General features: G+C 39.3%; 2 protein-coding genes across 2 annotated transcripts; both read right to left on the reverse strand.

Annotated features, from left to right (window-relative positions):
* Positions 1 to 746: 746 nt before the first annotated feature.
* Positions 747 to 8,844, reverse strand: LOC139392169 (homeobox protein Hox-A7-like). Its single transcript, XM_071139942.1, has 3 exons — positions 4,715 to 8,844; positions 3,432 to 4,047; positions 747 to 2,225 (listed from the first exon to the last, which is right to left on the reverse strand). The coding sequence occupies exons 2-3, from the start codon at positions 3,796 to 3,798 to the stop codon at positions 1,834 to 1,836; spliced, it is 759 nt and encodes a 252-aa protein (XP_070996043.1). The 5' UTR covers positions 3,799 to 4,047; positions 4,715 to 8,844; the 3' UTR covers positions 747 to 1,833.
* Positions 8,845 to 9,319: 475 nt separating this feature from the next.
* On the reverse strand, positions 9,320 to 11,593 carry LOC139392162 (homeobox protein Hox-A9-like). The gene is made up of 2 exons (XM_071139934.1): positions 10,869 to 11,593; positions 9,320 to 10,481 (listed from the first exon to the last, which is right to left on the reverse strand). The coding sequence occupies exons 1-2, from the start codon at positions 11,425 to 11,427 to the stop codon at positions 10,237 to 10,239; spliced, it is 804 nt and encodes a 267-aa protein (XP_070996035.1). The 5' UTR covers positions 11,428 to 11,593; the 3' UTR covers positions 9,320 to 10,236.
* Between the last annotated feature and the right edge of the window lie 2,438 nt (positions 11,594 to 14,031).

Consider the following 14,031-nt stretch of genomic DNA (forward strand, 5'->3'; position numbering starts at 1 on the left):
GAGGACCCCAAACACAAGTTTTGATTATTTGAATCAACTGTGTAGTGCTAGAGCAACAAACAAAACATGCACCTCTTGGGGTCCTCAGGACCAAGTTTTGGAAACACTGCTTTAGCCTCTTTATTAAAGGAGTAGTTCACTATTTTACAACTTGATGTTAGATGGTTCCTCACCCTGAAAGTAGTCTATGGGCAAAGATAAACTAATCCATGGTTCAGTTTTCTTTGAACAGCCACTACAAAATCCAGGTAACCTTAGCCACCACAAGCTAAAAGTCTATGGCAGTTATAGGAGCATGTGAGCATGTTTTAAAAAAGAAGGTAAAAATCACCTGAAATCAATTCTAATCAATTCCATATTTAGTTTGATGTTACTTAAAGGTGCTTTGGCTATTTAAAAAAACATGCTCACATGCCCCACATCACTTCCAATGATTGTTAACTTGTGGTGTGTGTAGCAAGCTGTTTACAGGAAACTGAACCATGGATTGCAGTTTCTACTTTCAGGGTGAGGAACCATCTCAAATTAAGTTGTAAAATAATGGACTACTCCTTTAAACACGTGTCATGGGTTTCATCAGCTCTTTTCACTTTTCCTGCTGAATGAGCCAGATAGTGTGTTATGCAACAGTATAATTTGTAGGCTTAGTGTTGTCAATATTTATTGTCATATAAAAAGAAATGTAGAACTAAATGAACGTGAAAAATGATGTATGGTTGTTTTACAGGAAATTCGATACGAAGCTATTTTCCAAAACTGAAGGCTTTTGTTTTTATTGGATTCATATTGTGTCTTGCATAATGTCAAAATACGAATACCTCCGAGTCAAAGCAGAGATGTGGAGGGAGCATATAGGTTATTTCTGAACATTGGAGCAGTTCTCTTGTATTCATTTGATCAGATAAAACAAACACACTATTTCCCTAATTTACAAATAGCCTACAAACACATGCAAGCAGACACACTCACGTCCACCAAAAATTTGATTGACGTATACGAGGATGCAAAAATACACTAACAACACGACGTCACAGTATTTACAAAGACTTCAATTTCACACATATACAAGAAGTTATACAGTATTGAAATTCAGTGATACAGTAGTAGCCGAATAGGTCTGTAGTCTCTGAGGTAGGGTATTGGAATCATGCGAATATGTATTACAATCTCTACATGGCCCCAAAAGATAAGTTCTCACAAATATAAGCTATAGGAATACGCCAAATCGTAACAGCTACAGCAGTGCAATATAACGAGAATAAGGGACAGTAAAACGTTAAAGCCATATTAGCTAGTTATTAGCACTTTTACGCAACATTTGCATTTATTTCCATTTGAAATAGAAACAAATAGAATGCGAAAAAGGTCCCTTTGTCTAAGTTAATTGAAATTGGAGGTAGGCTAAATTCGGAAGTTGCTTGGATTTAACTGTCGCATTAGGTAGTTCTCTGTTCAGGAATGTTATTTCAGTAGTAAAATATCTAATAGTTCCCAACCAATAATATGTATTATTGAATAGCATTTACAGTATGCCTTTTCTCCATTCAAAGATCAAATTGAGTTTTCATAATAATACTATAGTGTAAATAGGTAGTATCCGTTCCTTTTCATGTGCACATAGACGTATGCCCTTTGTTGCTAGAGACAGTGTTTCACTAGCTTGTATACAGTACAATAAATAAGTGCTTCTCAACTTGCAAGTTCTCAACTTGCACAGCCTGCAAGTCGTTTCACCAATCCTTACTAATCTCTAAATTGATAAACAAACATGATGAACAGAGTGTGTCGATTCTATGAGAGTATACATCTTTAACATTTGACAAATACAAACATTTATGGAGTGTTTCTTTCATTAATAGCCTCTACGTCGCCATCTCCTTCTCTTGTAGGGGTTTCTGACGCCACACACGCAGACGGGGAGTCTCCTTGCTCTGCCTCCTGGGTCTCGGAGTGTCCGTTGTTTACCCGATTACCATCACTATCCTTGTTTACGTTCTCTGAGTTGGCACTGAGGTTTGAGCTCGAAGACTCGTCCTTGTGATCTTTCTTCCACTTCATCCTCCGGTTCTGGAACCAGATTTTGATCTGGCGCTCAGTCAGGCAGAGCGCGTGTGCTATCTCCACGCGCCTCCGGCGGTTCAGGTACCGGTTAAAGTGGAATTCTTTCTCCAGCTCCAGTGTCTGGTACCGGGAGTACGTCTGACGTCCACGCTTTCTGTTTGGATCTGAAATAAAGAATGGTTTTAATCGATGTACAGATGCAGGATCTTAATTTGATCACTCTTTTGTTGTTGAGAATTTTCCTACGCAGCAGGAAATTGAAACTTCTAGAGTATTTGAGATTTTAAAAGGCTTCTAAAGTTGGTCATTTCCACTTTAAAATGCCAGGCTTGATTTGCCCTAACGAAAAATGCATAAAGCCCTACAAGAAATGTTCATTTACTATAATGCACATAATAATTCACATTTCCTGTTGCTGCAGGATTATTTTCCTGTTGTTGGAAACTGGCTCAAATGAAGATCCTACATTTGTACATAGCATTTTCCCACTAGGCCCACGAATAAAAAAATCCTGCAACTTGCTCTAAAACCATGTTCTACACAAGCATGCCATATGTAATAACTCTGATAATAACTTGATACTGATAATGACACACATGACAATTATGTGATCTTGGATTCTTGGATTTTTTTCTATAGAAAATACTAAAAAAAGAATAAAAAAACGTGCCACAGTCTGTCATTCTGCGCCATTTTTGCTAAGATTTCTTTCTCAAAATGTTTTCGGACTGTCAAGTGCTGTTTTGGCTCAGACTTCCGTCCGTTACAAATATTCCAGCTGGGATTCTAGCCTGTAGCCTATTGCTAATGCACTGCATGCCTCTCCAATTAGAAGCATGTGTTAGTCCACCGTTACTAGGTCATACCCACAGCCCATAAGCAATTACTACTGCTATTTCAATGGTATTTTTTAGACACTGTCCTGCCTACCAATTCCGTACTAATGAGACACTAGTATCAATACCACTGCTCCGACTGGTCTACTGATATTGTTTACAGCCACCACTATAGTTTAGTTATATCCCTGTGTACAAATAGGTTCCTGAAACTGATTATGTTAATCACAACTGCCATTCTGAGCCCAATCAAAAGGGCGAACTGCAGAGCGCACGAGCAATGATTTACACTACAATTTATAGCCTGGTATTTTACTGCCACAAACCGTAGAAGAGCAACAACAACAAAAACAGCGGCAATGTCCGTCCCTGCGCGATGAACACTACAGAAGCGGAGGGATAATACATTTATGGTCACACAACTAACTAATTAAAAAATATATATTTCCATGCAATACCAATACCAATGGCTTCACCCGAATTAATTGCACCATTAATTAAGACAGCAGTAAGTTGTCCCATGTAAGATCATACCTGATGTTCTCATCCAGGGGTACATCCGGTAGTGTTTGTCCTCTGGCGAGGTGAGTGGACCCGGCACCGGCTGGATGCAGCTGTCCCCGAACAGGCGGCTCTGGTCGAAAGAGCTGCAGTGCAAACTGTGCACGTCCGGCCCCTGGTCATAAGCAGGAGTAAACATCGGGGGGCTCTGGTAAATAGCATTGTTGACGTTGTAAAGTCCGGACAAGGACGTTGGGAAGGCAGGGGCTGCGGCACTGTGAACAGATGCGGGTCCTTCTCCACTGGGTCGAAGAGCGCACGAACCCCGGTCGGCATTTGGGAAGAAAGAACCGGTCGCCGTATATTTGCTAAAAAGACCATCCACATAATAAGAGCTCATATTTTTTCCTTGTGATTTGTTGGGTCAGAATCTTCAGTGTCGTTTTTACGAGGTAGTGTGATAAATGACAGCAATACACCCTAGATTTACACCAAACCACGTGATCCAGCCCTGTGACCGCTGTAGCCAATCTCCAGCAGGGCCAGAAATATCATTATGGCGCACAGACTACAGAGTAGAATTAACACACACAGACTGCAGAGTAGAATTAACACACACAGACTACAGAGTAGAATTAACACACACAGACTACAGAGTAGAATTAACACAAACTGCAGAGCAGAATTAACACACACAGACTACAGAGTAGAATTAACACACACAGACTGCAGAGTAGAATTAACACACACAGACTACAGAGTAGAATTAACACACACAGACTACAGAGCAGGATTAACACACACAGACTACAGAGTAGAATTAACACACACAGACTACAGAGTAGAATTAACACACACAGACTACAGTGTAGAATTAACACACACAGACTACAGAGTAGAATTAACACACACAGACTACAGAGTAGGATTAACACACACAGACTACAGAGTAGGATTAACACAGACTACAGAGTAGAATTAACACACACAGACTACATAGTAGAATTAACACACACAGACTACAGAGTAGGATTAACACACACAGACTGCAGAGTAGGATTAACACAGACTACATAGTAGGATTAACACACACAGACTACAGAGTAGGATTAACACACACAGACTACATAGTAGAATTAACACACACAGACTACAGAGTAGGATTAACACACACAGTCTACAGAGTAGGATTAACACACACAGACTACAGAGTAGAATTAACACACACAGACTACATAGTAGAATTAACACACACAGACTACAGAGTAGAATTAACACACACAGACTACAGAGTAGGATTAACACACACAGACTACAGAGTAGGATTAACACACACAGACTACAGAGTAGGATTAACACACACAGACTACAGAGTAGAATTAACACACACAGACTACAGAGCAGGATTAACACACACAGACTACAGAGTAGGATTAACACACACAGACTACAGAGTAGAATTAACACACACAGACTACAGAGCAGGATTAACACACACAGACTACAGAGTAGAATTAACACACACAGACTACAGAGCAGGATTAACACACACAGACTACAGAGTAGGATTAACACACACAGACTACAGAGTAGAATTAACACACACAGACTACAGAGTAGGATTAACACACACAGTCTACAGAGTAGGATTAACACACACAGACTACAGAGTAGGATTAACACACACAGACTACAGAGTAGGATTAACACACACAGACTACAGAGTAGGATTAACACACACAGACTACAGAGTAGGATTAACACAGACTACAGAGTAGAATTAACACACACAGACTACAGAGTAGGATTAACACACACAGACTACAGAGTAGGATTAACACACACAGACGACAGAGTAGGATTAACACACACAGACGACAGAGTAAACACTGTGGGAACATATGAAATGACACAAAATACAATGTCATTGGTTCAAAAGAAAACCGCTGTCCTGTTGCAGTTATACCTTACTTTTCACAATACAGCATAACACCATCGCTCCCACCCCCTCATAACATCTGTAATTTATACACAACTAAGAATATAAAACTGCATTGTGTATTTCTTTAAAAGCTTTTCTTCAATTCCATCAAATAGCTACATGTCTAGGTGCTAAAACGGAACTATATGTGAGAGTCTACAACAAACATCAAAACATTCTGATTATAGTACAGAAAGGAAAGAGCACCACATGTACATAGTTACTTGTTTTTATACGTTCAACATATAGAATCATCAACATCAGAATATAGGTGGGCTACATTTGATTGCTTGTCATAATTAACTTTACAACAATTTATTGTATATTACTGTGATTAAAATAATACCATTTACAATTAAATGAACATTTGAATTACTGTTGTTGTGTAACTCGTGTTTCCAAAAATATATTATAAACTGGGTGGTTCGAGCCCTTAATGCTGATTGGCTGAAAGACCATTTCTTTGTACTGCTCTAATTAAGTTGGTAGACAGTTTATAATAGCAATAAGGCACCTCGGGGGTTTGTGGTATATTGCCAATATACCAAGGCTAAGGGCTGTATCCAGGCACTCTGTGTTGCGTCGTGGTTAAGAACAGCCCTGAGCCATGGTATGTTGGCCATATACCACACACCCTCGGGCCTTATTGCTTATATATAAAATGACTTGTAATGTTGTAATGAGTACAAGAAGCAAGTGTTATTGAAATATTAGAGAAAATTATTTTGAGTGGTAACCCAATGATAGATGAAGCAAGTGATTAATTAAAAACATAGAAGTTAGGTAAGCAAATTAAGTAAGTAAATTTGAATAGTCAAAATGAGCCGCATTTATTTGTAGGCCTACATTTAGACATCTACTATGTTTGTGTTATCGAGCTTTCTTTCTTTAACTCTGAATTTATTATGTTTTATCTGCAATATGCTATGGCCTAATTAGGTTAAGTTTATGTATATTCTTTCGTATTCCACAATGTTATCTGGAAATAAACACAGGAGGGATCAAAACAAAAAAAATGCAATTCTGTGTGTGGAGTTAGTGATCATATAAAACACTTAGGCTACATTTAAATATCACCAAACATACTCTAAAACGCAAAGCCGATCACATTTTACAATATGCCATATCATAGTACTCCTAAATGGATTCAACGAAAGCAAATTGAACGCAAATCAGACCAAAAGCTACTTGTGTTGGACCATATTACAAATGTTGAATATGAATAATACTTCAGAAAGTCAGTGGAAAATAGTTTTCCACTGACTTTACAAAATGTAATTGCATCTTGTACTCTGAATCATATGTTGATATTGCATGATAATTCTGTTTATTAAACACTACCTATGTTAAGTTTTCCTATAGGCCTAACCTGAAGATAAAAATAAACGCATTCTAACTATAATAATTAGACCTACTAAATGCCTGTTTTCTTTGAAGACAATCAAACACTCAACGTTATTTGCCCAGTAAAATTTACTTAATTATCTAGATTGTCAATTCATTTGACATGTATAAAATCGAAGTTTTAGGTTTCTTTGTGTAGAAAAGGTAAAGATACACATGTACAACATGCTGTGTATAACTAGACTAAGGCCTACTATTTCGTCTATTTTTATAAATCTTTATATTATTAAATACTGCCCTGGATGTGCTTACGACCACAATAGCTAATAATATTGGGGCGGCAGGTAGCCTAAAGGTAAGAGCGTTGGATTAATAACTGGTTGCAAGATTGAATCCCAGAACTGACAACGTAAAAATCTGTCGCTCGAACAAGGCAGTTAACCCACTGTTCCTAGGCCGTCAGTGAAAATAAGAATGTGTTCTTAACTGACTTGCCAAGTTAAATAAAGGTAAAATAATCTGCATAAGAACAATTAGAATTACAATGTTATAGAACACAAATTATGCAGGAAAAGGATGCATCAACATATTAGGCCTAAACATGTTGTATTCCTGATGAGCGCACTGTATTCGTAAACATTCCTTAACGTGGTATTAGACTTGCATTGTAAAACCGTAGGCAGGGTGTGAAATCACTTTGTTGCACTCTTAAACTGTTATGTTCCCGCGAGAGTAATCACAAACAATCACAGGCTTGTTATGGAACATCAGCGCCATCCTCTGGTCACTACACAAACTTGCAGGGTGGAAAAGGTGCAATGCGCACAGAACTGCAATCACAGCCACCCGCTTAGTGGCCAAATAGAGAAAAAAAAATCACATAAAGGAATGTGATTAATGTAGGAACTGTGGCATTCATTGCGCGCGGTACTATTTCCAGACGGAATGCAGATTTAGAGGTCCAGTGATTAGCATCGAGAATAGTATATCTAAAATGTCCATGTTGGCCTCATATACACTGAGACTAGGTCTTGCCTCATATACACTGAGACTAGGTCTTGCCTCATATAATGCTGTTGTTTTATTGCCCTTCCTGTTCCTCCAGCACGTCAACAGAACACTAGCTACCACCAGAGAAACCGAGCGAGAACGTTTCCCAGGCCAGGTAGAAACAAAGGGGCGCTCGAGATGACCATGAGTCCGGCGAGCAACATTCGCGGAGACGCCAATAAAGCTGATCATTTCCGCTAGGCCTTTTGTCCATGCTGCAGTCCTACAGAAAGAGAGAAAACAAATGGGTGCCGAGTTCTGAAAACGGCCTAATTGTGTCTGGACGGCCATAAAGTCATTAAATGTGGAATGCCAGACAGTATAGCAGGCCAGGCGTTTTATTGCTCTTTCTCTGGCCCAGCCTTTGATGTTTGGGGTCCATCTGCGTCCTCGAGGCAGAGCGCGTCACAACACCGCTATATGGCTCCATACAACTACTACAGGCCTGTGTATATTCAAATATATGTGCATGCATTATGTGAATAATGTTGACTGAAAAACGAAGGGTGTTTCTGTGATTCTGTAATTATTTAGTTTTGCCAAGGTCCAGTTGTAGCCTATTCCACATGTCTCTATAATTTCAACTGTTGTTATTATTTGGTACAGCGCAGATTTAAGAAAACTCCTCTAGGCCTATAGGCCAATTGGCTTGTGGAAGCAGGTCCACCTCAACCACTCATTCTAACTAGAAGTTCATATCAAATAGATTGTAATTTGATTACCAACACCACAGCTAAATTCCATATAGTACAGTCCCCTCGTTCAACTCTCAATACCTTCGACCTCTCTCCCCTGCACATATTGCAGGTTTTAGAACATGGCGGCCATGATGTGTCCAGAAGCAACTGAGCGGTGGTGCGGTGGTGTCATATCATAGCTGAAGAACAGATATCCTACAGGCCCCAGCTGTCGAAGATTTCGACATCTTTCTTGTGTTGTGTCCTCTCGCCTTGCAGCGCTTTGCACCCCATAAACGGTTATAGTGGTAATTGTATTTTATGGCTGTATACAACTAACAATGTCCTCTGCCAAGGCGCGCGGAACAGAGCAGAGCTGCATGCACCGAGCGACGCTCGGGGCTTGCCTGTTTACCCTGATACAGAGACTTCAGGCAGAGCCCCCCCCCGCCCCCCCCCCCCTCATTAACTACACACACACACACACACAAATACAGTGTGTATGTGCGTGTGTGTTTTGCGCGCGGTGTTAAAGAAAGAATGCCGAGTGCGCGCTCACATTATTTGATAAGCCGTTGACATTTCAAAGTCAAAGACTCGAATTTCGAGTGGTCGACTGTCATTACTACCTGGTTTACATTACCCCATGAATAGTTTTGTATTAGAGTATTATTCCAATATTTTGTTGGAGAGAAAATATAAGTGCAAATGAATGTAAGTGTTGGCATATAGGCTACACAATACATTTGGTAGGATGCAATACATTTGACTGTCAATATATTTAAGAATTTGATAATTTATTGAATTAATTCTTAGATTACAGTGAAATGTAAAAGCACAACAAATGATAAGAATTCAATGTGGCTGCATTCGCAGATATAATTTGTTTTATTCAATAAATAAAGTACAAATTACATTTGAGAACCGAACATCCGAACGTCTCCAGACCATGAGGTATTCATTACGTAGCCTACAGTGTTTTTAAAATGTCCTCTCTCTCTCTTTCTAACCAATATGTCCTCTAAATGTTACTCCCTGAAATTCAGACATAGTTTCCTATACAAGCGTTATGTTTCTTCACAACGGAGTCAGGTAAAAATGAAATAGGTTCTTGCAATTATAGGTCTTGCAATTATAGGTAGTTGAGAGACGTCTAGGTAGTCAACACAAAATGATTGTTATGTACCTTCTATTAATAGTACCAATAGGCCTATATGCATTTTAAAAAGGCTTTTGATACTCATGCACCCCCTTCAAAATGCTACCATCACGTTAGCAGCCAGACGTTAGCAGCTTAGCAGCCAGACGTTAGCAGCCAGACGTTAGCCTATCACTCCAACGTTAGATCATGAATCAACGTTACCAGTAACTGAAATAATGACAACAACAAAAAAACGTCATCACATTTAAAACTACATTCAGTTGAACCGGAAATGCAAATATCTACAAACCAGAGAACACACACATAGCTACAAACATCCATACACAAACGAGCACAGCGAACAGGCCTACTAATACTCGTGTTACACAATGACACTTGCAGCCGAGGCCTTAATTAATTAACATCCTAATAACAATAACAACAAATTATGCGCACTGTTAAATTGTGCAATATAAAGGTAGTTGCATCAAACCGACGAGTAGAGCCGGACATGCTTTTTACAAGACACATAACAGCTTCTGTTTGGAATAAAACAATAAGACGACTTCTAAAAAATACAATATTTTCACAGATATCCCTTTTTTGTGATATTTTTTACGTTCTCGTTCAATGAGTCATAGGTACCTATAAATCATTTTTTGGTCCACAATCTTTATTACATTTCTTCATCTTCATTCTGCGGTTCTGAAACCAGATTTTGACTTGTCTCTCGGTAAGGTTGAGCTGCCTCGAGACCTCGAACCTACGGTCCCGCGTGAGGTACGTGTTAAAGAGGAACTCTTTCTCCAGCTCAAGGATCTGGTGCTTGGAGTATGGACAGCGCTTTTTTCTCGTGGCGCTTGCGTGGAGCCAGTTAGATACCGGGTTATCTGGAGAGAGGGGGTGCGAAACGAGACTGGTGTGAGCCCGGTGCTGCTGGCCCAGATGTAATAAAAACACATGACCCACAAGGGACAAGGCTGATAACAAAAGCCCTGGAAATCAATTATGGATATAAAAATCTAAATGCAATCCAAAGTAGCAATGCACTCCTATACCTGACTGTTGCTGCTGTTTAAAATCTGAAACACATAGTATCAAAACATAGAAACGGGTGAGAGAAAGATAGCCTATTATCAAGTCCCGATAAATGGCACGCCTCGAATGGCATATTTTCAACCACGCGCCCCCTCTGCTACTCACACATTTCTACCTGCATCCCCGCAGCTTTACAGAACATAGCATTACCAAATGTCAAAGGATGAAGCAGCACTTACTTGGATCGAGGGCCGGTTTCTCCTCTATCTCCCCGTTCAGGTTTGCGGTCTGGCCAGGTAGTGTGTTCTTGTCCACCGGGGACGCCGTCGCAACTGTCCCGTTGGTGAAGTCGGACAGGAGCAGTGCGGGGTGGGATCCAGGCAGCGTGCTGTCCACTCGTGCGCCCAGGCTCTCCGGTTTGATCCCGTAATGATGACTCGTTGGTAATCCGGTCAAGGGCAAGGACCCTGAAATGGGCTCAAGCAGCCAGGACTGCATGTAGCGACCCTCCAAGTCGCCTGGAGCCGGGCCTTGGTGATGCCCATACGGGTGGTGGTACACGGATGACACGGCACCTGGAAACTGGGTCGATACATGGCCCCAGGACGGGCTGAAGACCGGAGCTTTCGTCGGGAAGGTGCAGGGCCCAAGCTCGGTGTGATCGGTGAGCGAGGTGAGCTGCCTCGCATGCTGGAGCCCCCCCGGACCGGAGGTGTATCTGGGCGCGGACAGCTCCTCGCTCTCCGGCAAGATGAGGGAGTCGACGTAGTAGCTAGTCAACGTTCCAGATGTCGACATGACAAAAGAGACTTTCACATGTACCCACACATACACAGATACATACAAAAACAAGCGTGCCACACACACCACACACACATACACACGCACTAAACCCGACTTTTACAAAATAACAATCTGAAGAAATCAAGTATAGCAACTTGGCACCACAAAGATCTACAGTGGACTAATAGTTGGGAAGCAGGACTGCCATTCGATTGGGTGACGAGCGCACGTGATCATAAAGGCTGAACAATAAAGGATAAATCAATCCCTTTGGCTATTAAATGCTCACGGGTCTCTGTCTTAAAACGTAACAATGTCTAGTTTTAAAAGCAAATTATTATTATTTTATACAATTACTGCTGATATAAATGTAGGTCTATGGAAAGGGAGAGTAGACTAAACTGAAATACAATTGGAAGTATCTGTCCATTTAGTATAGATCAGCAAATCTAATAAATAATTATCCCAAAACACACATTTAACGAGTATATTTACACATATGTTACAGGGTAATAAGCATTACCAATGATACTCACAACAAAACATACAGGAGCTGAACATAACCAGGATAACGCCGCCATATTGGGGCTTATTAACGATACCAAATGTCATAAACTGCATTCTTTCTATGGCGCCAAGGAACGTCAATTATTCAGATATTCTTTCTTACAACTAATGCTCTGGGTAGCTTTCCATCGTAGCATGTAACCTCTTTCATCTTCTGTCAAAATGTTCAAACCTTTCATATTTTCATTGTCAGGAAACATTCCAAAATGAAAAGCTTTTACGTTCACGCCCCATTAAACATAAGCTTTCAAAGGTGTGCTATATCATGCTATTTTGTGAAGCCTTAGTTTGGTATTATACAATAATAACCTAATATAATATAAGATTAATAGAACCACAAGCCTGCTGAGAATAATATCTGACTAGTTGAATGTGTTATTTCATCAACATCCTATGACATTGTTATTATATTGCCTATTTGGAAAATATATATATATAATTTCTCAGTAAAAGTAATATTCTTTTCAACAGCAAAATATGGAAAAGTTTTAATTCGGATAGTTCTTTTTTATAGAAAACAAATGTCTAAATAGAATAGAAATGTGTGTTGGCATAGTAGTAGGTCTACCCGGTTAAGTTAATGTATTTACTGCTGCGTTAAAACAAAAACAAAAACATTTAAAGGATCATTTTACTGTTCTAGTCTAATATTGTATTCTATATCCATGAATATCCAGGATAGCCTACATTCTGGTTATTAAACAAAACCGAGGAATTAAACAGCAATGTTCTATTACAGAAAATATATTAATTCAATCAATAACCTACATGGAAATAGGCCTAATTGTGGCATATTTAAACAATTAAGATTCAACAAAATAAGCGACAAATATGGATATTCGTCATAGAAAATAGTATGCACATAGTAGTGCACGTCGATCTGGCTTATTTTTCAAATACAAATACTTTACCACTATTACTAAGAATTAGCCTACACATATTGTTTGCATCCGACTATTACTAGGAGTTCTATAAGCCTATTATGAGGCCACTATCATAATTAAGACCCTGTGTTTTGGTTTACCTGGATTTTAACCTTTATTTAAAAAATATATATATATATTATCAAATTTTACCCTTTTATTTTTTATGTCAGATGGTCCAGCATCATCCTCAGACAATTGTTTTTATTTTTGTTCTAATTCTCATTTCTCATTTCTCACTTCTGTTCAAATCCAGGTCATATGACATAATCAACAAAAACACAGGCCCCTAACCATAATTACCATTAGCACTATTACAAATAGGCTACCAGCACAGCAGTGCCAATTATGGAAGCTACTATGGCTAATGAAAAAAATGATACACTATTAAGTAGAAAATAATAAGCTAACAAATACAGCATAATGTACAGAAGCCGTTGAGTTTCCTCATAAAAGTGTGAGATACCTCGAGAGAAAAACATCCAATTAATAGATAATTTAATAGATAGTTTAAACATGGGGTTGTTTATTTCATCATTCAGACACATAGATCACGTTCTAATAAAATTTGAAAGCAGAAATAAAACTCGTTTTCAAAAACCGAACAACAATGGACAAGCAAATACAATACAAACCAACGGCAAACCTAAGTCTGGATACAATATGATAAAATCTGAACTAGTATGAAGAGAGGAAATTTCGGCGTAACACGTTGTAACACTTCACAGACATGTTCTCGAACCTTGCCCTACCATAGCTTTAGAGAACCGTGATAGGATAGCCCACAGAATTACGTGTTCTATTTATTACCGTCGAATAAAACTGAAAGCTAGGCCAACACCTTACAGGCCACAGGCGATTGACTACTGCTAAATAATCCACTCCAGCCTGTTTTCCCATACTGAAAAAAACGGTATAACTCACACCAATAACTGAAAAGATAGGCGTTCATCTACCTGGAAAGCATTGGGCCTACCACTGTGCATAATCAGATAATGCTTGGTGAAAATATATTAGAGACATTAGAACAAAATAAAGAGGATAGTGGATAAATAAATGCTATGCGCCCGCTAAACACAGCACAGACAGCAACCTTCAAAAGAAAAAAAGGACACACAAGTGAATGCAA

Source organism: Oncorhynchus clarkii, chromosome 32, assembly GCF_045791955.1.
Source record: "Oncorhynchus clarkii lewisi isolate Uvic-CL-2024 chromosome 32, UVic_Ocla_1.0, whole genome shotgun sequence".
NCBI classification, from domain to species: Eukaryota; Metazoa; Chordata; class Actinopteri; order Salmoniformes; family Salmonidae; genus Oncorhynchus; species Oncorhynchus clarkii.